We start from the raw sequence: 24689 nt of genomic DNA, 5'->3' as shown, positions 1-24689 counted from the left end.
CCCCCGGCCCCCATTCATCGCCCTGACTCGGAGAACCATGGCAGACGGCGGCGTGAAAATCTTCACGGAGCCCTTCGAAGAGCAATTAGCTCACTGAAAGTGGCGATTATTTTATTATGTTTTATTTTTATTATTTTATTATTTCCCTTCTACGTGACTTTACCGAAAGAACCAAGAAGATGAATCCCTGCAGTCACGAAAGCTTTAAATCGAAAGATTCTTGTCTTGTTATTTTTCAGCACAACATCAAATACACCCCGACGGACACGCATATTTCTGCCCCGATCCAATTGTGCGCCCTCCTCCACCCCAGCGCAGTATCTGTGTCCACGGGCGTAGCTGTCACGAGGAGCCAGACAGGTCGTCGTTCCGCAGGACCGCGTGGGATACGGTGACGCATTTGGGAGTGCATTCAGCAGTGGACAGATAACGGCCGACGATGTTAAATAACGTATCGATGTGTTCTGCTGTGATATTTCACATTTTCCAGAATTTAGAGAGAATATTTCGTACAAGTGATGCCGATCAAGGCGGACGCTGCACGATGGCCTATTGTGGCACTAACCGTACTACGCCTTAAACCCACCGCAGCTGATGTACTCGTGGATTGACATTTTTGTTTCAGTGGAAAATAATATATAACCTTTAGAGTCGTCAACAAAAACGCTGCCTTGCGTTCAGTAATTACATTTTCCGCAGGAAAAAAACAGGGAAGCAATAAGAAATACTTTTCTCCGTTCACCGTTCACATAATTGGGAGCATTTGTTGTGTGCCACGTTTAGGAACATTTACGTGCAATAATGAAAAGCGATTTCTTGATTTCCTCCTCGCCATCAATTACCATGTTAGCACCGTCGCAACTGAAATCACATAATTACGGTATCTCCATAAACATCACCACCCTAATGAGGCAAGCATCACAATTCTAACGAGGGTAGCATCACCATTCTAACGAGGGTGGCATCACCATCCTAACGAGAGTGGCATCACCATCCTAACGAGGGTGGCATCACCATCCTAACGAGGGTAGCATCACCATCCTAACGAGGGTGGCATCACCATCCTAACGAGGGTGGCATCACCATCCTAACGAGGGTGGCATCACCATCCTAACGAGAGTGGCATCACCATCCTAACGAGGGTGGCATCACCATCCTAACGAGGGTAGCATCACCATTCTAACGAGGGTGGCATCGCCATCCTAACGAGAGTGGCATCACCATCCTAACGAGAGTGGCATTACCATCCTAACGAGGGTGGCATCACCATCCTAACGAGGGTAGCATCACCATCCTAACGAGGCTAGCTGAAGCCGAAACACCGTGGTCTTAATCTGGATTTACTCCATTGGATTCGGTAAGAGCAGCAGCGTCGTCATCATCATTGCACTTTCTCAACCCATTTTTTTAATGGAAAAGCTGATCCGCAAGAAAGTACATTTGCAACGTCGTGATCATTTATCATTATTATCATCTTTACCAAAATAACCAAAGAGTTTTAAGTACATTTGAACGTAAACCCTGAAGCTGCCCACATTTTTCCGGAGCCTGCCACCACAGTGGGGTCATTGTTTTGTTGCTGGCCTGAGCCTTCAGGTACAATTATAATTATCAGAGTTAATTTAATGATTTACAGGTCTCCCAAGCATATTTGCATAGAATCTATTAGCGGAGGCTGGCAAAGCGCCCTTTCGAAGCTAAGAGGATTATGCCAATCAGTTATCGAGACAAGCTGGCCTGACGCCAACAAGGGGGAGAGTTATTGGCTCCGAGTCGGGTTTGCCGCAGGGCAATATAAATTGGCTGACGAGCTTTCAGCAATAGAAGTTTGAGATGAATCTCACAGCCCCCCTTGTCAAATCGAGGGCAGTGACTCAAAAGGCGATTTGTTACGCGACATCTCCCCGTGCGCTTTCTGGTTGTGCCGCGTGCAGTTTACCGCTTCGCTACAAACCCGCCGTGAGCTCCTCCGTACGACAGCGACGGCCTACAGGAACTGAATTTCAGTTTTCCGGAGAAAACTCTCGGGGCACGCGGAGGGAAACATGGAGACATTATTGTTGCAAGGCAGCACCACGGCACGGCCGGCATGCAGCCCGAACACACACATCGCAGAGACGTGCGATGCGAGTTTTGCATCGAGAAGAGCACGCCTATTCTTGGTTCTATCGGTAAAGTCACGTTGAAGGGAAATAATAAAAAAATAAAAAAAATGTCGTACTGTCGCACTCACGTGAATAACAGCTTCATGGATGTTGCACGGTCGTTTTAACTCAATCCTCCAATTTTCCCCCTGTGACATAGATTAACCGTTTCCCCAGGGGTGGCAGTGGACGGGGGGATGGTTTTGCCCCGATGTCCTGGAGGCACAGATAACTACATTTGGCAGCGGCTTGCCTGCTTCCCCGTGCCGGGCGCTTGTTTAGGAGCTGAAGAGTTACATTCCTAATTCGGTTGACAATACTTCACGCAGAACAAATAGGCCGCTGTATCTTAATTATTGTGATTACCCAACCACGCGCCATATCGCAAGGACACACACTGGGCGAGATGCGTATAATATAACACAACCGCAAAAAACTACGTAGCAGTGTCCTGTTAGTTATTTCGCCAAAAAGTTTCTCTACCCGAGGCTGATAAAACAACGGACAGCTGGTGAAGTTAACACGGTGGGGGGGGGGGGCAGAAAGCACGCTAAGAAAAAAACAAACAGCCTGGGTAGGTGGGCTGGAAGAGATGCATATGAACTGACAACTATCACATACAGCAGTCGCGTGAACATCCATGCGGCGGGGGAAGTCTCGAGCATTTAATAATAGGGCTTTTCCCCTTCTTCTTTGTTCTTTCGGTAAAGTCACGTAGAAGGTCCTTCTACGTGACTTTACCGAAAGAACCAAGAAGATGAATCCCTGCAGTCACGAAAGCTTCAAATCGAAAAATATTTTTTCCCATTTTTTCTGGCAACAAAACTGAAACCTTTTTACAAGGATTCATGTCTGCATTAACCACAATTCTTGCAGTCAAAATGCAAAAAAAACACACTATGATAATATGTGCATTGTCCTTGAAACTGAATGGTCCACACCAGAGACAGCTTTCTTTTGAGCCTCGTCTCAATTGGTGCTAGACCAGATGACACCAAAATGTGTACAGCACAAAGACAATGCCACTATCAAAGTAATGAGGGCTCGTGGTGACCAACCATCTACATCATTAGACCTCCTTTGCCAGTACCAAAAAATTATAATAGGGGTTTTTCCCCTTTTTTTCTGGCAACAAAACCGAAACCTATTATTACATGTTTCAGTTTATTATTGAATTATTATATTTTGGTACTGGCAAAGGAGGTCTCGGGCATTTGGCGACCATATCTCTCTTGGATGTGACTCACAGGGTTGTGCCACGTCTAGAAGAAATCTCCGAGAGAGTGGCAGCGAAACGTTGGACACCGCCGCGCCGAACAACGCGCGCTACACGCCCGCGATGCAACCCAAACAACGCGCGGACGGAGCGACGCAGGGCGGCAGAACGGCGAAAACCCGCGCAGCAGATTTGAGCGACTGGCTGGGGACAGCGCCGCAGACTTCAAAATGCAACCTCAGACAGAGGATTTAAAAAAAAAGAAAATCCACGTTCGTAATGATACACAGGAGGGAATAATTATCAGACGTTTTAGAATACGCTGTGACAATGTGCACGGTACGAACTTCACCCATTGCCATCCCAAGTGTGGATACAAAAAAAAAAGCCAGTGCGTCCGAGTACATCCGATAACGTGGCTACTTTACGAGCATTTTCATCCCTCATCAAGAAAGCAGGAAAACGTGATATAGGTGCAAATTATAGTCCTAAATGATTGACACGCTCTGCCCAAGTAAACAGGTACTCCATTATTACACTAATGATTGCACACAAGTGTGTGAAATGTACATCCGGAATTGCGGAATTTCCCTGGTGTAAAAACGTAGAAATCTACTGGACTATTTTTGGCTTCTGAGTGCAGAGCCCATAACATATATTACTGCCATTATTCTTTAACAAATACAGTAAAACCTTGGATTGCGAGCATAATTCGTTCCGGAAACGTGTTTGTAATCCAAAGCACTCGTGTATCAGTTGTGATCACGTGACGCTCGGCAGACGAAGCGTATATACGCGCTACTCGTAGTGCAAGACCTCGCTCGTTTATCAAATTAATATTTATTTAAAAATTTGCTCGTCTTGCAAAACACTCGCAGACCAAGTTACTCGCAATCTAAGGTTTTACTGTAATGCCCAATGAGAAAAAGAATATGTGTATATATAAGGAGTTAACATCGCAAGCAATGCCCCTTCATACTCGGAGTGGTGGTTATACCCTGCAGATCAAAGTTAAAGACGGCACCAAACTTTACCGCTCACAGTATCGCACATCGGGCAAGTAAAAAATGTTGAAAACCGATTAAGAATAAGTCGCGCACACGCCGTGGATTAAGTAATGATTCCCAACATGCTCTTTTCAGTGTTCAGATACATTTAATTAGCAGAATAGAAGCTGGCGGCAGAGCCGTCAGGGCGGGAAAAAAAAACCACGCTTTCATAATTGAAAATACGCAGAAGACATGGAACATTTTGGCAATGTTGGTCCAACGGTTCCAACCAAATGCCAACATTAGCCGAATGTTGTTGCCATGTTTACTCAGTAGTCCTTCTTTGTCTGATTTGTCTTTGGCAACCCTTCGATCAATTTGTGCAGTTTTTTTATACGACAGGGTGAGTCCAAAATAGCAACACAACCTTTATTTTTTTCACAAAAGTTTAACTCGTAATGGAATTGTCCTTTAGCGCTCGAGTCACCGAGGCCCCCTTCCGCTACAGGTGGACAGACGCATTGACGGACGAGCAAACGCATTCGCCGCCTTCAACCCTTCTTTGGAAAGCGTTCACGAAAACACGCTGCATGCCCAAAGCGATCGATCCATAACTCCATTAATTCTTAATCACCGGCGGCAGCGGCGGCGGCGGGTGGTGGCGCCGACGCCGGCAGCAAACGGGGCGCAGGTTAAATTGAAGCCTCACCTTCCTCGACGTCGTTCCGGGCGGCCGCCTCCAGGAGGGTGACGCTGGGCGTGAAGCGCAGGCCGAGCTGCTGCCCTCCGTCCCTGCCCTTTTTGCCGCCCTTCTTCGCCTTCTTGGCCGAGCCGCCGGACTTTTTCTTGGTGCCCTTGCTCTGCTCGTCCTTGTCGTACTGCATCCAGCGCCGCACCTGGTGGACCCTCTCGCGCTGTGCGGCGCGCGCTCTCTCCTGCCCCGAGCCGCGTGGCATCGCAGCTGCAGCCTCCCCAACCTCGCTTGCCGAAATCATGGCTTTATACGAGGGGCGTTTTTTTTTCTCGTGCGTTCAAATCCCCGCCTCGAAATTCAACTCCGCCTCCCCCCGTGGAGTTTTTTTTTTCGAATTCTTCTTCTTTCGTCGCTCTTTACGTCACCCACTCCCCCGGTTGCTGGTCGCCGTCGCCGTCGCCGGTACGGTTCGTTAACGTCGCGCGGTTTTTGTTGTCGCTGCTGTGATTATTGTATGCGTCCTTGTGCCAGGATTCTTGCTTTGGCTGTCATTGTTCGAACAGAGCTGGGCACTGCGCCCACATCCCACCATCCATAATCACCCTGTCCCCCCCACTCTTTGCGAACGTGCCCACCACAATGTAGCACTCAACTGCTGGAGTGCCCTATTCCCGTCGGCCTCCCCACTGCACCAAGCCCATCCAATTCAATAGCGAGGAGGAGAGAGAGAGAAAAAAATCACTGCTAGCCGGCGGCGATTCAATTAACCATTTACTAGCACGATGGGCTTTTGAACGGAACAACTATTTTTTTTATTTTAATGGATGGCAAATTGTTAACGATCCCTGGAGACTGTGAGCGACACGTTGCGTAGCTCTTAAAACGGGGCCGTTGTAAAATCTTTCAGAGGTGTGATGAGCCGCCCATGCGGTGCGACGGGTCACCGCACCAAGGCGCGTGACTGCAATCGTTTTTTTTATATATATGTAAAGGTGCAGCCCTGCAATTCCCTGCTGTGATGAAATCACATTCAATGCTAACTAAATGTGTGCATTGAATTGGCATGGGGGTGCTTTGGTTGTTTTCTTCTTGTTTTTCTTGTGGTTATTCTATCGTTGCGTTTTCAAAGCGGCGTCGTTCGTCACGTTCATCCTTTTTTTCCATTTGGGCGCGAAGAAAGCATTGATTAGCGCTCGCAGATAACGGTTCAAATTGCCACCTGTCTCTCCCGTGAGGAGACGCTTCACCCTTCGTCCAGAGGCACTGCTCCAATCACATCTGCAATAAACAGAGGCAGGGGCGTTAAACACAGACATGAGGCGAACTAAAGAAAAAAATTAACCGCATCACGTTTGCTGCAGGTCACCTATTCCGATGGTGCGTAAAAAAAGGTCAAAGGCGCAGCTCTGCAATTGCTTGGCCACACCACTGCTGGTGGAAGGCCCCTCTAATTTAGGACGCTCTAGCGAGCTCCTCTAGATCAGTGGTTCTTAACCTGGGGTGCACGCACCCCTTGGAGGGGCGAGATGCCCTTTCTGGGGGTGTGGGACACGGGCCAGATTGTTTTAGAAGGTAAATAACTGAAAACACAAATTGAGCGCGGGCACTCAAGTACAACTACTTTGTATCACAAAACCCCGATGTATTTATTCTAGATTTGAAGCTTTCGTGACTGCAAGGATTCATATTATTAGGTTTTTTCGGTAAAGTCACGTAGGTAAAAAATTTAAATTAATAAAAGTAAAATAAAAGTAAAATAAAAATCACGACGTTTCGATGTTTTTATTAACATTAAACACTTTTTAACGACTGAGACCCAAAGGCGTGCAAGGCTGCAGTAAAGTTCAAGGACCACTGCACTCGAGGCTATGTTGGACTCCTCTTCCACGCTGGCTTGGATTGCGAGCCACGTGCGCTCACCAACTCTGACACCGTGCCAGCGGTCCTATTCCAAGAGTGTTGAGAGTACGCGCGTGTACACGCACGTGCACGGCACTTTGTCACCGCAGCTCATTGAGGACCTCCACCAGTCACCGCGGGGGGGGGGGGCTATCTGACCACACTCCACCACACCGGTCAACGCGGTACAGTACAATAACTGATCTTGCAAGCAATGTCCCCTGCCGTCCACCACGCTGCCCAGCAGTCTATAACACTTGTCGTCCATCGAAAGCGCTGCCTCGGATCAACCCTGCTGAGACCTTACGAGATGAGGGCATTCATTCACTTGTGGCGGTGACATGGCCTAGTGGTGGAAGCGCATTTGTCACTTGTTTTTTGGGGCGTGCGATTAAAACCCCGCAGTCCACCCTTGTTAATAATCCATAATTTAAAAAAATGTGGATTAGGTAACGTGAATCTAAAATGTGTCGTTAAACCGCCACCACCCGACACAAGCGATTAGCAAGGTTTGTTACGTTACCAAAACGTGCCAATTAGTCACTACATTTCGATTTAAAGCTTTCGTGACTGCAGGGATTCATCTTCTTGGTTCTTTCGGTAAAGTCACGTAGATGGGAAATAATGAAAATAAAACATAATAAAATAATTCTCACGACGTTTCGGCCACAACGCAAGCAGCCGTCCTCAGGTGAAGAACAGGTCTGTCGGAAAGACTCATTCAGACGCTGTCTTTCCGACAGACCTGTTCTTCACCGGAGGACGGATGCTTGCGTTGTGGCCGAAACGTCGTGAGCATTATTTTATTATGTTTTATGTTTATTATTTTATTATTTCCCTTCTACGTGACTTTACCGAAAGAACCAAGAAGATGAATTAGTCACCAGTTCAGCACACTGGTGTGTTGGAAAGTAAACCAACACATTTACAATGGGTATCATGGTTTTAACCCTTCCTGCCAATAAAACAGGTGTTAAGATGTTCAAACACCAAATAAAATATATTTTGATAACGTTGAAGTGTTAGGCAGAACTAATTATGACTGGCCAAGATTAGTTAAGAGAATCAATTGAAATTGAGAAGAATTCAAATAATTTTCATCGCTGTGATAGCGATAAACGCAGCCTGGAAGCGTGTTATTAAGTAATACACAACACATATTGCAATTCCTTACAGGTGAGTCACATGCTAAGTGGCTGATTACTGATATGTTACATAATTGCATGTAAAGACAAAGACCCCCCGTATAGCCTTGACAGTTGGGGCAAGTGCTGATAGCGAGCACCTATGAAGGCCGGAACGGTACATGAGGGGGTGGGTGGCCAGCACCACGCCCGACCGCCTTTGTCTCCCCCCACCCCCACCTCCGCCTCTCATCTCGAATCCTGATTGGGTTCAACAGTGATGACGTCATCCTGCACTATTTAAAACCGGGAGCAGGTGGATGGCTTCACTATTCTGCCAAATCGCCAGAAGATGCTGGATGAAATGTTCAGCGAAACGTCGTACTACTCAAATTGTAAATGTTGCGGATCCACTATTCAACACACAGGTGCGCTAAAGTAGTGAACTATTTGTCTTTTGTCAACATGACACATTTTTTACTGATTAGCTGTGTCGGGTGGTGGAGGGTTGCGACACATTTATTAATAATGCGATCTAACCCAAAAAACTTTATTTATTAACGAGGGGGTGGGTGACAGCACCACGCCCGACCGCCTTTGTCTCCCTAGTGGCGATGTTCACACACCACAGCAGTCACTCGTTTGAGGCCGAGTCGACCTAGGGGAGGCCCAGGAGAGGTTGGAAATAATCGTCACCGGTGGTGGCCATGAACGGGAATCGACCTTGGGTCGCCAGGTTCGAAGCGCAGCGTGCTACCCACAACACTACAATGCGTTAGGCTTCCACGTGCGCGGGTCACGTGACAGATGTGACGTCACAGCTCACTTGCCATGCAAAAAATCTCTGCATTATTGAGCCCCCCCCCCACCAAAAAAAACGCTAAAGTGTATTTTTATAATTTGTGCATGGTGTACAGTCTGGAAAGTACCCACATGGCATATTTCAAGTTTGTTGCATGTCGGGAAGTACGCTAAACATTTTGAACAGACACACATAATCACAACTTTGCCTTTTATATATATGGAGGTAATACTGGTCGCGAAAGCCTACGTGTTAAACCAAATATAAACCTTCTGCAAGGAATCATGTCCGCATTAACCACATACTTGTGGTGAACATGCAAATAAATATGCTCTGATAATATCTGCATTGTCTTTGAGCCTGATTGTCTTTGAGCCTGATTGGCTTTGACACTTATTGGCTAAAGAAGGCTCTCTCTTCGTGTAGGCCAATCGGTTTCAACGACAATGCATATTTTATCAGAGCATGTTTTTTTGGCATGCTCACAGGTATGACTCGATTCCTTGCAAAATGTTTCTATTTGGTGGATGATTATCTGAACTCCTCCTGTTTTATGGCCAGAGAGGGTAAAATCTGTTGTTATTTTTCATATTTACAATCCGAGTACGATGTGGCGTGTTAAACTCGCCCTCGTTCATACCGCCGGATTGAATTGAGAACCATAAAATAAACACACGCCATCTGCTGCACGCTGGACCATTAAAGACCGCGTGATTTTGTTCGGGGAAGAGTTGGTTAATTGCGTGCCGGCATCGCGGTCCAAATTTTTTTTAAAAAGTGTAATCGTGTATAACGGGAATGGGGAAAACACGCAGCGATTGTCGCCCCGTAGCGCAATAACTTGGCAGGACGGCCCCTGGCAAGAAGTCTTGCGACTCGGCGAGAGCTTTCCTGGGGGGTAAGCGAGTGGCAATCGATAAATAACTCGTATTCTGGGTGATATGGTCACGGGGCATTCATAGTGTTGTACACCAACGAAACACCGAGGCATCGCTGCAATGCCCGAGTGTTAACTGCATCTCCATTGCTCCGGAGCTGTTTACGCCCGAGGTCTTTCTGTTCCTCCATTTGTTACTCACGTGCCCGCCCGAGCACGCTTATCCGCAGCCGTTATTGCAACGCAGTCATAATCCTGCACTGCGCCGACTATAATACAAAAAAAACATAAAACAGCAATTGTCCGCAGTTGAACGCGTCTGACAAGAGCTCCGGGGCCATGAGGCACTCAGCCTTCAAAGCCACAGCTGCGCAAGATACGAACAACAACAACAACAACAAATCCGTCACAAGATAACAGGGGCGGCGTGGTGGCACAGCGGTTAGTGCTGCACTGCAACTAAGTGAATTTAGTCGATCCAGTTCAAGCAGGCGAGAAGCTCAAGGGGCGAGAGGATGGTCTCAATTGGATGCAAGAGCAACCTGGGGCAATAGTCTGCCACAGAGGTCGCAAACGGGTTTTGATTCCTTACCCCCCGTACCCGTACCCGCACCCGCACCCGTACTCGTACCCGGCCGTACCCGTACCCGCACCCGTAACCGTACCCGGCCGTACCCGTACCCGCACCCGTACCCGCTCGTATCCGTACCCGTACCCGGCCGTACCCGTACCCGGCCGTACCCGGCCGTACCCGTACCCAGCCACACCCGTACCCGGCCGTACCCGTACCCGGCCGTACCCGTACCCGCCCGTACCCGGCCGTACCCGTACCCTACCCGTACCCAGCCGGGTACAGGTAGGGTGCGGGTATCGGGTACCCGGCCCGGCCGGGTAGGGTAGGGTACGGGTATCGGGTACCTGATTGCGACCTCTGGGATGAAGCCATGTTGCAGGCGCGGGTGGGTTGATTCTAGGAACTTGAATTGTGAGAAGAGACAAGACGTTGGGAATTGAGTGACAAACGGTTACTCACCGGTGACTCACGGCCTACCCGTACCCGTACCCGGCCGCACCAGGGTCGCAAACGGGTACCCGTACCCAGCCGGGTACGGGTAGCCGGGTATCGGGTAGGGTACGGGTATCGGGTACCCGGTTACGACCTCTGGTCTGCCGCTGCTGTGTGTGTAACCCCAATTCGGTAAAAAATAACTTTATTTAGCAAATTTGTACCCCGACGCCGTCACACGATAGCTGCCCCCACTCTGGCGAATGACGTGGGGGGCGACCTTTAACCTTTAATGTCCGTTGCGAGCGGAGCAGGCGGCGGTGTTCTCGCAGCGTTCATGGTCATCGCACGAAGCGGCGACGATCATTTGGGCGACAATCTTTGACCCCGGCGATGAACCGGCCCGCAGCTAACAAGAGGCGATGAGCCGTAACAAAAATAGGTGACGGGAGACATCCGATCTCGTCCGGAGGATTCTTCCCCCTTCACGAGTCCGCGTCTGCGCGATAGGCGTCGTATTAACCGCTCGTCGACTTTGTTATTTAATATTCGCCACAACGACGCCAACGATTTACACGTTGACGATACTTTTGAACTGAACGAGGGCCAGTATCTTAAGGAGAGAGTCGTTGCCGATAAACATCTGGGCGTTCACCGCCATTGATTCAAGCAAGCCTGACTCTGCTGATGAGACACTACGTCAGATCCAGTCCAGAGTTTGCTTGTACCGTACCGAATCAATGCTGCCGAAATGATTTCACGCCCCCACAAGGCCTTTAGGGCAATGGGTTGTGCAAGAAATACTTCACATTCTACATGTAGAGACAGATTGTATGGAGGTGGCATTCTTGCCTGCTTGTGTTTTTTGCACTGACGAGCAGGCTGAACTATTTTCAAGCAACCTCCACGGCCAACAGTGAGGAGGGGGGGCGGGGGGAGGGATTTCATCCAGCAGTGGACTGACAATCTCAAGTGTTTTGAAAATTAAGTGGGCTCGTCAGGACACGCCGCTCCAAGGGATGATGGCCACGGATGAAGATTAACGACAGAGTGGCAGCAGCCAAGGAATGGAACGCGTCAGAGAAGAAGCCTATCGAGGAGATGGAGCGACTAAATCAGCTCATATGCGGGTGCCAGATGGATTATTACATCGGCGGGAGATGTTGGCATCTTTGAAAGGCCTTTATTCAGCAGTGGATTGATCATGGCTGATGATGATGACGAACCATTATAAAAAAATTTAAGTAGAGTAATTGGAAAGAACAGCATCAATGACCCAACACTTATTTCCTCGGGATCTATTATCCCCTCTGGATGACTTAGCAGGGTGTCAGGGGAGCTAAGGGGGGGTCCGCACACATGAGGCGTCATGGGGTGTGATAATGCAAGAGGGGACACACCTTTGATGAAGGGGGCCCTCAATCTAAACAAGCCTCCATGCTCTCAGTGGACATACTCTTAGTTCTTTCGGTAAAGTCACGTGACTTTACCGAAAGAACTAAGGGTATGAATCCTTGCAGTCACGAAAGCTTCAAATCTAGAACTCTCAGTGGACCCCCGTCCAGTGTCAGCACCAAAATAGACGTGGTCACGAATCGACGCATAGAAAGCGCCAAACATCAGAGCGGCGCACGGCGCTGACGACGGAATAATTCGGCCCGGGCAAACGCTTTCCCCTAATTGGAGAAACGCGAAGCGCAACCGTCCACCACATTTATAATGAGAGAAGTTAACCCCCCACACCCCCCTCCCTCCCCTGGCCATAATCCCTTAAGATATCCAACGCACAGTACACAATGCTTAATAAGGGGAATGAATGTGCAGCCCAGTAATTGTTTGATCGGCGCCACTGCCGACGGAAGGGCTTCCGATAGAAGGGTAGCTTTAACCTCAACACACACGCAGAGATTATTTTTGTCCGACGTTTCAATGCTGGCCAGATATCATGGAAGAGGTGGGGGGGGGGGTATCCCGACTTTATCTCACAACAGTCTCCGAAGAAGAGAAAGAAAAAGATGACGGAGAGTAAGACGCACCTCGGCCTTATTGGCCGGTGTCAATAAAGTCATGCATATATTGTCACGAGAACACACACACGCATTGACTGGATTATATGACGCAACCCCAAAATTGTATTTAAAATACATGGGGGGGGGGGGGAAGGTGCAATTTTCTCACCGGCCCTTACAAGCGGTTGATATACGACATACAAAACGCTTACAATTTTGTCTTTCGCTCAACAATGCACTGGCAAATGCGTGAACATAACGCAACAGGAAAACAAGAAGTCGGGCACTTCTTGTGTTCCTGTTTCGTTATGAGACACCACAACGAACCTTTCTCGTTGTATCGCTTTGGTTCAATGTGCTGCGCCACTAAATGGATGGAGTCTGCGTGGCAATCAATTAAGAATGAAAGCCATTTACCAAGATTGCATTCCCCCCGCCCCCCGACTTTAAGGTGACTCAAGAAATAAAATGGGAAACTCTCATTTTTCATGGTCACCGGAAGGGCTAGAGTAAACGCACGTACATTAAGTTATTCCAAGGGCCAGCGTCACAGCGGCGGTGTTTATTTTTCGGGAAGATTTATGCAACTGCTTGTAAGGATCTCTGAATTCAGGGTTTTGTTTACTTGAGGTTGCAAACGAATATCGAGCCTGGAGCGCCAACATCAACAGGAGATGTGGCCGCAGCGTGATGTTTAGCACGCTGGACTTGCAATGTACAAGTCACCGGTTTAATCCAATCTCCCAGCATGGCAGGATAAACAACGTGCACGGTTTTTTTTCTTTAAACCTACCCCCCCCCCTCTCTCTGCCTCTGTCCATGCAGGAGTATAAACGAGTATATCAGTTGGTCGATTTATAGGTTTTGTGTGATGGAGTCTGGATAGTCTTCCAAGACGTCTGGCCAACGTTGACGAGAAGGCAATAATGCCCTCTGTATTTTATAGTGGAGGACCTTCACAACCATCAACGGCACGAGGTAGCAAATGCTGAAACTAACCTTTCAGCTTTTTTTTTTAAACCACATCCATATGCAACTTTCCATTTGAAAAAAAAAACAAGTCGCTAACTAAAAACGACAAAGCCACAAATTCGCTTCGGATTATCTTTTTCAGGCGAGAGAATGAATCAAGGCAATACAATTATCGCGGGCTGCGTCGATCGCTTAGACGCGCATTAACAACACTGGATGAGAAAAACCCCCCCCCCCCCAGATAATCCATCTGATTCATGAAAAGGTCTCGGAGTGCCTCTGATAAAATGGAAATAACGAGCGCAATCTCTCATGCGGATTCATCAATCAAAAGAAAAGCCGTTCGCACCGAAGCGGCTGCTGCTGCGGCTGCTGCTGCCGTTACCGCCACCGCCAAGCGCTGCCACGACGGAGGGGAGCGGACGGATGAAAAGTTGAGCGGAGCGGCCGCCGGAATTGGGAGACTCGGAGAAATGACCGCATGCCACAAACGGACCGCTCGCTCATCTACCCCCGCACCCCCCCCCCCCACGAGCAGACCGCCACCGCCGCTTCCTCACAGAGGAGGGCAATCCAGCGCACGAGGTTCAAAAGTGACGATGTGTGCCCGAGGCTAAAAACATTATACGATTTATAGATATCGCTGTAAAGGTAGCAAAAAGTTAAGGTGCGGCACTGCACGACGCTGCACCTCCGCACCTCCGATTGGCACGGTTGGCTACGTACGGTGCGAAAGGAGTTCAACATATGTACATATACATGCACGGCGAAAGGGGCCTGAGCACTGGAGGGTAAATTATCCCACTGGTCACACGTCTTGGAAGAGGTGCGGGTACCCACACTTTACCCCACCACGCGCCACCTTCCGATCGACAGACTGCTCTGTACCCATTTATACTGCGGGGTGGACAGAGGCGGGGGGGCATTTAAGGAAACTTGACCGCTGTTTTAGCTGCCGCATCGAGAGAACGAACCAGTGACCACCTCTGGATTGATAGCTCATTGTTACTAACCATTAATTATACAATGGCAGCATTCCATATTCGGCTGGCATTAGGAGAGTTGAAATTTGGAAACCAGCGTTAAGGTGGGGGGCATGAGACCTGCAGTTTGGGAAACAATGGAAATAAAAGGGTCACAACACAGGTGGTTCGAATCGATTTGGGATGACACCAAGCTCTAGAAAGTCGCGATTGAACAGAACCAAACTGCTGACGGTACCATTATACATCAGTCGCAAAGTTGTACGGATAAATCCACGGCGGTGCGTGAACACCGCCAGGAGTTTACACTACGAGACCTCCTTTACCAGTGGCAAAATATGCGCCTTTTGGCGTCATCTGGTCCAACACCAATGGAGACTAGGCTCTAAGAAAAGCTGTCTCGGGTGTGGACCAATCAACTTCAAGGACAGTGCATATCATTATCAGGGTTGTTTCTTTTTGTTTGCATTTTGACTGCTTGTGTTGTGGTTATTGCAAACATGATGCCTTGTTGTATAAAGGTGTCAGTTTTTGTACCAGTTGAAAGGGTAAAAACCTATCACCGCCAGGAGCCTTGATCTTTTGTTGTGTAGCACTGGGCTGATCACATTCACGCATTTAGCGAGGACCCACAGGGAATTTGGGATAACCCCTCCAAGTGTTACCGGCGGTTCTCTCCGAATCAACAGCCGGTAATAAAACACGAGCGTGCGCGAATCGCAGTTATGCGTGACGAAGAGTAACTCTGCCCGAGCCTTGGCCAAGAAATTCAGGAAAGCTTTTCTCATCCGTGACCCTATTATCTGGGTGGGGAATATTTAATCAATTTTTATTTTACCAGGTAAGGCCCACTGACCTATAAAGCTATTTTTTTAGAGACGATCCGACCACAAATGATGACTTCAATGAAGTGGCTTTTGATGGCTCACTAAAGTGGCAAATTTATAGCAGCAGCCAAATACAGTACTCTAAACGCACGTTGATTCTAAATGTGGAGAAAAAAAAATCAGAGGACCTGGAGAAAAATCCACGCGACCACAGGGAGAACGTGCAAACTCCAAATATACAGCAGCAGGCGTCAGGGGTGGGGGTCCAACCCACGACCTCCTGCACACCAGGCGAGGTAGTTAACATCTCGCCAACATGGCGCCCCCAAAGTTGGGAGTTATTAAATCTTCGCGCTATTATTATTATCCACAGACCTTCTCGTCATTTTTCCCATCCCCTAACAGCGTAGGCCAGACATCACTCACTGTGGCCATATGAGGCCTGCCACCTTAAAATGGCCACACAAAACGATGTTTATCCGTCACTGCAAGCGAGGATGTAATGCTAGCGCGTGCATTTTCGCAGCCAATATTATAATTCATGACGGGTTTTTGGGTCAGGCCACGTGATGATCTCACCAGCTCTGTGTCATTGGGAATCCTCGACCACCAGACAAAACCTCACGACTTAATTTCCACGTGTACAAGTGTTTAATGCGCCAATGTAATTTTCTGTTAATAATCCGGGAAAGTCGGAACAACCTGATTCTGTATTGTTACTCTTGCTTGTATAGATCGGGTCCAGATGATGTTTGACATACTGAAATTGTAGCTTAAACGTCATTCGTATGCTAAAGGTGGTTGTCAGGATTGCTCTTAGGCTGAAAGAATAATAACTGGCGCATCATTAAGCGCTTGGAAACGTGAAACTTAAAATTGTTTAGCTCGGCCCGAGAGGGGGCCGAGGGTTCTAAATGGCACACATTTGGTCAGAACATTACGGGGCCCAACCCAAAAATAAGTTCTGAATCATCTGATCGAGTACTCGAGAGGAATATTGTTGACCTGACAACAACGCGTGTCTAATTTTAGCACGCTCGATCACCGCCGTCGAAGTTAAAGGTGAGCCGTCATTATTTTTTGTGTCATTATTTTGATGACGATAAAGTTGCGTGCTCGTGCGTGGTCCGCCCAATGGTGTCCTACATTCATATTTGGCTCTCAGTAGGTAAAACGTTTCCCCACCACCAGTGCTGGATTAAGCTAGGAGCGGGGCCTGTAGCATATGTTATAAAGGGGCCCTAAATAAAATAAAAAAAAAACATTAAAAGCATACATTTTTAACTTGTATAGTAAAGTTGGTGCATGAAGTCGGCACACGAGGTTGCTGTAGTTCTGCGATCTCACACTAACATGCTAATTTCTCTCACATTAACATAGCCACCTCCGCGCGCTCGTTGTGGAGGTCGCTCCCCGATCTTACACCAACATGCTAATTTCTCACATTAACATCAATAGCCCCGCCAACTTCGTTTATGACCCTTGGGCTACACACATTTCAAACCTTTAAAACAGTCTGCCTCAGCAGCTTTCCTCTCTTTGTTTTCCTCCTGATGACGATTGCTTGCGTTGCGACCGAAACGTCGTAGTTATTTTTGTCATTTTCTTTGAACCCATCTACGTGACTTTAACCGAAAGACCCAAAGAATATGAATTCCTGCAGTCACGAAAGCTTCAAGTCAAGATTCATTGTCCATTTGTGTTTCTCTCCTTGTGATGGGACCTTGCAGGATGAACGCTGAGATTTATAAGAGGCACGGGGTGACCAAATCAGGTCTAAATTGGTCTTTAATGAGGTCGGGGCACTGATAAGGGGTTGACAGCTCTGCTGTAGGGACGGGCTCTCTGTCTCTGGCCTGTGGCGAAGCTCACGGGTCTCACAACCCGAAACCCAAAACCAACACGACGCGTTTCCACGGAGGACTTCGCGAGGCACCGGCGTTTCTGCACTAAATGTGTCACGATGCAATCTCGATTCGAAGCTTTCGTGACTGCAGGAATTCCATACTCTTTGGTTCTTTCGGTAAAGTCACGTGGGTAGAAAAATAAAATAAATCACGACGTTTCGATTGCAACACAAGCAATCGTCATCAGGTGGGAAAGCGTGACGAAGGACGCTTGCTTGTGTGTGTGCGCCCGAAACGTCGTGATTGATTCTATTTGATACCTACGTGACTTTACCGAAAGAACCAAAGGTTATTATGATGCAATTGTTGTTGGGAGGCAAGTCCCAGCGAACTCCAACCCTGCCTGGCGGACAGGTCGTTCCGACTTCACTCTGGCGATCGCCCCCCGGTCTGAAACGTCGGTACAGCACAACGGCCACGACAGACGGATGGATAACCCTTCAACGTCTCGCGCCAAGGGGCCGTCCATAAATGACGTCACGCGGACGATTTTTGAACCCCCCTCCCCCGTCACACGGCGTCACAAAAAGTCAGACCCCCACCCCCCTCAGATATGACGTCACAAAGCTCTGCCCCCCCCACCCCCCAAAACCATATTTCTATTTTGAAAATAAAACACGCTTCAAATCGCTTTAAACTATTGTTATTGTAGTGCGTTCTTAATGTGGCGCTGCACTCTGATGTCGTAGGAGTGTTGTTATGACAATTAGTGTTGTTATAACAATTCAATATTTATTTAAAGTTGCGCATTTTGATGTGACGTCACGGCTCGCGCAGTAACTTCCCAAGAACGCCGGCAACTTCATCGTGATCGAAACGCGTGCCCTGGGCGGGCAAGTCCCAAACAATGTCTGCTCGTATCGCCAATTGAACGCAGCGCTGGCGGATTTAAAGTGCCGAATGGCAACGCTACGCCACGCCCGGCCGCCTTTGTCTCCCCTCTGCGAACATCCCCGGTTACGTCACTCATTTGAGGCCGAGTCGACCTAGGGGCAGCCCCCGCCTCCCCCTCGGTCCGGGTATTCGCCCGTGAGCGGGGATCGAATTCAGGCGTTGGAGCTTCGCCGGCTTCGTCAGCGCAATGCGCTCACCAAAGCGCCACCACTCACTCGTTCACTCACTTACCCCCACACCAAAGACAAAGATCCCCCGTGTAGCCTGTGACAGACTGTTGGGGCAAGTGCTGTAAGCGAGCAGCGCCTATGAAGGCCGGCACGGCACACGAGGGGGGTGGGGTGGCCAGAAACCACGCCCGGCCGCCTTTGTCTCCCTCGTCGCGACGTTGACTAGACATCGTACCAGGTACTCATTTGAGGCTGAGTCGACCTAGTGGAGGCCCAGGACCGGTTCAGATAATCGTCACTGGTGTTGGTCGTGAGCGGGAATCGAACCCGGGTCGCAGGGTTCGTAGCGCGGCGTAGCGCTAACCACTGCGCCACCGCTCCCCACTACCATCACCACTGCTGCACCACCACCACTTCTTTCACCACCAACCACCACCTTTCCCCAACCATCACTACCGCTTCCCCACCGCCATCACGACCACCGAAACTTCAATCGAAACACAAAAAGTTTCAGTTGGCAGGCGAGTCTTCAACAGAGCCAGCCAGGCAAGCCTTTGCTTGCTCAACAAACCACATCAGTCTGCGATCTCACAACAGCACCGAAGCAATGCTCATACTGTACTGTATCGTTCACACACACACGCGCGCGCTGTACCACCACCAGCAGCAGCAACAACAACAGCAGCAGCAGCTCACCTTATTGTTTTCTGGTTAAGATCCAAGTTTCCAAATTGTTCTCCGTCACTGAACAGCTGAACGGGGACGCCCCAACACACAACGACACACCTTGAAGCTCACACACAAGACACAAAGCACATCTACACACACACTCTCTCTCTCCTGTGCGGTGTGTGTAAAAGTGCGTTAAACAGTTGTAAGAATGAGATCACTCATTGCCACGCCTTCAGCACGGGAATGAGTAGGCCTGGCCTGCTGCCTCAAATGTCCGGAAAAGAACGCTCGAATGGGGTGGAGAATTGTGAATATTTACATAGTTGGGTTTTGAGTTTCCACCCAGTCACCACTCAATCACCCACCCCTCACCCATCCACTCATCACTCATTCACCCACTCACCACTCATCCACTCACCCACTCACCACTCACCCACTCACCCACTCACCACTCATCCACCCACCCAACCACTGAACACTCATCCACCCACTCACCACTCATCCACCCACCCACTCATCCACCCACCCACTCACCACTTATCCACCCACTCACCACTCATCCACCCACTCACCACTCATCCACCCACTCACCACTCATCCACCCACTCACCACTCATCCACCCACCCACTCATCCACCCACCCACTCACCACTCATCCACCCACTCACCACTCATCCACCCACCCACTCATCCACCCACTCACCACTCATCCACTCACCCAGCCACTCACCACTCATCCACCCACTCACCACTCATCCACTCACCCACCCACTCACCACTCATCCAACCCACTCACCATTCATCCACCCATGCACCCCATCCACTCACCACTCACCCACCCACTCACCACTCATCCACCCACCCAACCACTGAACACTCATCCACCCACTCACCACTCATCCACCCACCCACTCATCCACCCACCCACTCACCACTTATCCACCCACTCACCACTCATCCACCCACCCAGCCACTCACCACTTATCCACCCACCCAACCACTGACCACTCATCCACCCACTCACCACTCATCCACCCACCCACTCATCCACCCACCCACTCACCACTTATCCACCCACTCACCACTCATCCACCCGCCAACCCACTCACCACCACCCATGTCCCGCAGGCTTGTGGTGGAGCAGTGCCCTCTGGTGGAATCAAATACTCAGGCACCTCTCTCTGCGACGATATGTGCGGCTCGTGGCAATTCAGCAGCATTCGATTCATCAAAGCTGAGAATTCGTAACAAAACAGACAATACTCGTGTAGGACTGTCTCCTTCAAAGGGTAAATCTGTTTTTGTTCCACGTAAACAAAAGTTCGTCTGCTTATCTATGTTGTGACGTAGATATGCTCCACAATGACGTGAATCCTTGTTTCTTAAATGCAGCTCGATCACGTGGTTGATTGGCCTCTCATTATTAGCTGGTAACATCGATATCAATGTACGTACATGTGGTAAGACGTTCATAAAAATAATATAATTTCAAACTATACTTTTTATTTCACCAGGTGGCTATATATATACAGCTCTTTTTTAGAAGCGACTTGGCCACAAATGATAGCTCAACGAAGTGGCGCTTGATGTGCACATTTACAGCAGCCAAATACTCTAAGCGCACGCTTCTAAATGTGTGTGGGGGGGGGGGACATGCAAACTCAAAATATACAGCAGGAGGCAGTGGTCGGGATCGAACCCAACTCCTTCGGGGCCGTCCATAAATGACGTCACACGATTTTGGACAATTTTTTACCCCCCCCCCCCTTCGTCACACGCAGACCCCCCCCCCCTCAAATATGACGTCACAAAGCTCTGCCCACCCCCCCCCCAAAATAAAACATGCTTCAAATCGCTTTAAACTATTGTCATTGTCGTGCGTATTTAATGTGGCGCTGCACTCTGATGTTGCAGGAGAAAACATTTTTTTAAAAAGTATATTTAATTAAGTAGAACGTGTTGTCTATATTTATTTAAAGTTGCGCATTTTGATGTGACGTCACATTTCTCAACCCCCCTCCCATCGTCACACATCGTCACAAATGTCTGACCCCCCCACCCCTACTAGGTGCGTGACGTCATTTATGGACGGCCCCTTCATACCAGGCGATGGAGTTCACATCTCGTCATTGTGGCACCCTTAAAGTTGTCATACTTGCTTCAGGATGTGTGACTTGGCGGGTGACGTTTAATCCGGGGATGCAAATCACGTGGACATTCAGAGCGGGCACAACACTCTAACGTATGTTTGCCACATTTAGGGCCCTTTGTCATGGGGAGTTGAGCATTCGTAGCCACGTTGGTTAGTGTGGGTTGGTGAAGATGGAGGGCCCTAGACCGGTCCAGATAAGACCGCTGATGTTGGTTATAGTGGGGAACAAACTTGGGTTTCCAGATTCAAAGTGAAGGATGTTTGCCACTGCACCATCGCTTGCCCACAGATTGAAAAAATAATGATTCTCTATTTCTTAATGTCTGTCGTCATCTGGGTACTTTGTTTTCACTAGTTTTACAATTCAGTCTCTTATCATATATAATTATTGTTACATATTGCTCTCTAAAGCATTGCGTCTAAGCTTTACTTATCATCAATTTCCTTTTTGCATGCTCCCATTGTTTAAGAGAACATCCGCTATTGCCTTAGTGTTGTTCTCCGATTAACGTTGTAATCTTTCCCTCATTGTTTTACAGATGTCTGCTTTTTGTGATTACAGTATTCTCGTGAAAATACATTTTAATTCAGGGAAACTTAAGCAGCCACCCAAGCAGTCATGGACGAAGGTTCAGCCGGGTCGTGGTGGCGACGCACGCCACTAATCCAACCCTGTGGAGCGAGGGTTGGTAGATCTCACACATGTTGTGCCATACCCTGGCTTGCGACTAATGATCATATGTCCATTCTGTATGGGATAGAGTGTTGCTCCCTCGCATGCTCGGGTGTTCTCCAGGTGCTCCGGTCTCTTCCCACATGTATGCACACTCCACAATTGGCTGAACACATCTTAATATATAGAGAACTGCAGAGCAATTGTTGGCGCTAGCTCCTTATCTGGAAGCTTTATAGTTTGGTCTGTGGTTCCTATCCAGCGATTGTGAGATGCAATTTGCATGAGCCTCTTATAGCGTGCCTACAGGCACGGGCGTGCTTTGGTATTTAAAATTCCGTACTGATAAAATCCCTAAACACATTTCTTTTCATTAGAATGTTCCCCAATGTGTTTCGGCATTTTGCACAAAAATACACAATAACATCTCTCGACGCCAGACTTGAGTAAGCTGCAATTTCTGGCAAGCCATCGGGTTACCAGAAACAAACATTTAAAACTAACCCCGAAAAAACTCCAGCCGGAACACTGTTTGCACGCTAATGGAAGAGACAACCTGTAACTGTTTAGTACAAGGACATGTAACAATTCACAGAACAATGTTGAAAATTTCGTAATTCATTTAATTCAATGACTTGCTGTACTTGCTGATCGGCTCAAGATAAAATCCCTATCAGTTTCCATCCCGAACTGTCGTTTCAAGTGAAGTTCTTAGCCCGTTCACAAGTACCCTGCACTCTGTTGAAGGCCAAAGCTTTACACAGTGTGAGTGGATCTTAGACTTGCAGTACCAGGAGTTGTCGACACAAACAGTGATTTCCCATTAAAACGCAACGAAAAGACACAGCTCCACGCTTGCAGCCCCACTGCTAAGCTGTGTGTGTTCGGGCTTGATCCACACAGATTAAACGCTTTGTTAATGGAAAATGACTGCCGTTATAAATGCAATTTTGGCACGCGTGGCGTTACTCCGATACGTTGTTAAAATATTAATGCATATACACACCACCTGGGTGGCATAATGACACTTCACCCAGTACCTTTAGGATTCTCATTAACGAAGCGTCAAATTCATCGGATAGCCCAGGCGACAGCAAATAAAGATATCTCCAAAGCCATTTCTATTTTTTTCTTTCCTGAGTCTCACTCGAAATGTTAAAGAGCAGCAATAATTTGCAAGAGCAGTCCTGGAAATGAAAATAACAAACGAAGATGTAAAACACCTCTCTTGGATTTGGGTCGGAGGGGAGAGTCCAGAAGAAAGGCGATGCTGTGAGCATGTGAGCATAAACACCAACAGCATCGCTGCTTGCATCTATCATGGCGAGATGTCCACTTGCTCAGAATCAGAATATTTGTTTAGAACGCAGGAGGAGGAATCCGATGATCTATGAAGCTCATTTTTCACGGATGTCCGGTATGGCCACGGGGGTCAGCAAGTTACGACAGCGAACAATACAAAAGCAACTTTAGCAGTGTAGAATGGAGAGAATGATAAGCAAGCGACTAAATAAAAAAACGTGAAAATTATTTTAAACAAATTTCGGTGAAGTGTACAAATTAAAAGTATGAAAACAATTCCTGAGAATATTCGTCAGATTGCGCTGGTTACCTGCCACCGAAAATGAGAAAGTTTGAACAAATATATCAATCCAAATGAACCTTTAAGAATTTGGGCACGTAGTTATATTGGTAGTCAAGAAAAATCGCTAACAATTTTCACGAATAAAATTACAACCAAGTCACCTGGAATGTGCCCGATCTAGTCGGATATCGGAAGCTAAGCAGGCCTGAGCCTGGATAATGGTTCGATGGGCGACCATGCAAACAAAGCTACGTGGTGGGTGAGCATAGGACAGTGCAACAACAAAACATTCTTGTTGTTCTGTACTTATATGCTCCCTGTATTCATCCTGCACTTGCCAGCGTGAAGTATGGTGAAATAACCCCCATGGTATGGAGGATGCCCCATCCAGCAGTGGAATAACAATGTCAGTACAAATATCACGTCTGCCCCTTTCCGCTTTGAAAATTACCATCAACTCTAATGCAGAAAATGTAATCTTGCATAATAACACTTCACAGAGCAGCGTTATGAGACCACCCTTGCAAATGAGTCTTCGCAATATTGTCATGGGGTTTTCACGGAGTTCTAAATTAAGAATTTGGGCGAGTCACGCAGCTATTAATAACATGGAATAGGGCTCTGCCTTTGGCATAATGGGGCCACGCACAGATGTAAATATTTTAATTTGGGCTTGAGTTCACCAGGAAGCACGGTGCAGAGCACCCTGTGACAATGCTAACAACCCGAACGGGAACTTCATCGCCCACCCCAACAGAAGAACATCTCCCATTTCAACTCACCCCACCAACTGCACTGAGCCACATCAGAACATCGCACGGCAGATGTGGCCATCTCCCACTCCACCCGTGCCAGTGAGGACTATAGGCCGCAGTGCGACGGCGGTGTTGGGGTGGTCAACGCCACGCACGCCCCGGGCTGCTCGTCGTCTACGCAGCGATGAGGCTCGGGAAAAAAAAAACAAATACCACGGACTACACCACTTTGCAAATCCATTACATCTCACCAAAAGTTTCAATAGGCTCTCGTTCATTTATTGGCGAGCACGAATGTGGACATTTAAAAAAGGTAAATCAAACAATGCGGAGACCACG

General features: G+C 48.2%; 1 protein-coding gene across 1 annotated transcript in view; it reads right to left on the bottom strand.

Moving 5' to 3' along the window:
* Positions 1–19437, bottom strand: part of LOC144949513 (protein phosphatase 1 regulatory subunit 16A-like) — a 137740-nt gene extending 118303 nt beyond the window's left edge. Inside the window, exons 1-2 of the mRNA XM_078879438.1 lie at positions 19210–19437; positions 5059–6321 (exon numbers count right to left, since the gene is read on the bottom strand). Of these exons, the coding sequence (XP_078735564.1) occupies positions 5059–5344 (286 nt within the window). The 5' untranslated portion in view covers positions 5345–6321; positions 19210–19437. The remainder of the gene's footprint in view (positions 1–5058; positions 6322–19209) is intronic.
* Between the last annotated feature and the right edge of the window lie 5252 nt (positions 19438–24689).

The sequence above is a fragment of the Lampetra fluviatilis genome, chromosome 54 (assembly GCF_964198595.1).
Source record: "Lampetra fluviatilis chromosome 54, kcLamFluv1.1, whole genome shotgun sequence".
NCBI classification, from domain to species: Eukaryota; Metazoa; Chordata; class Hyperoartia; order Petromyzontiformes; family Petromyzontidae; genus Lampetra; species Lampetra fluviatilis.
This window is presented reverse-complemented; position numbering and strand designations above follow the sequence as displayed.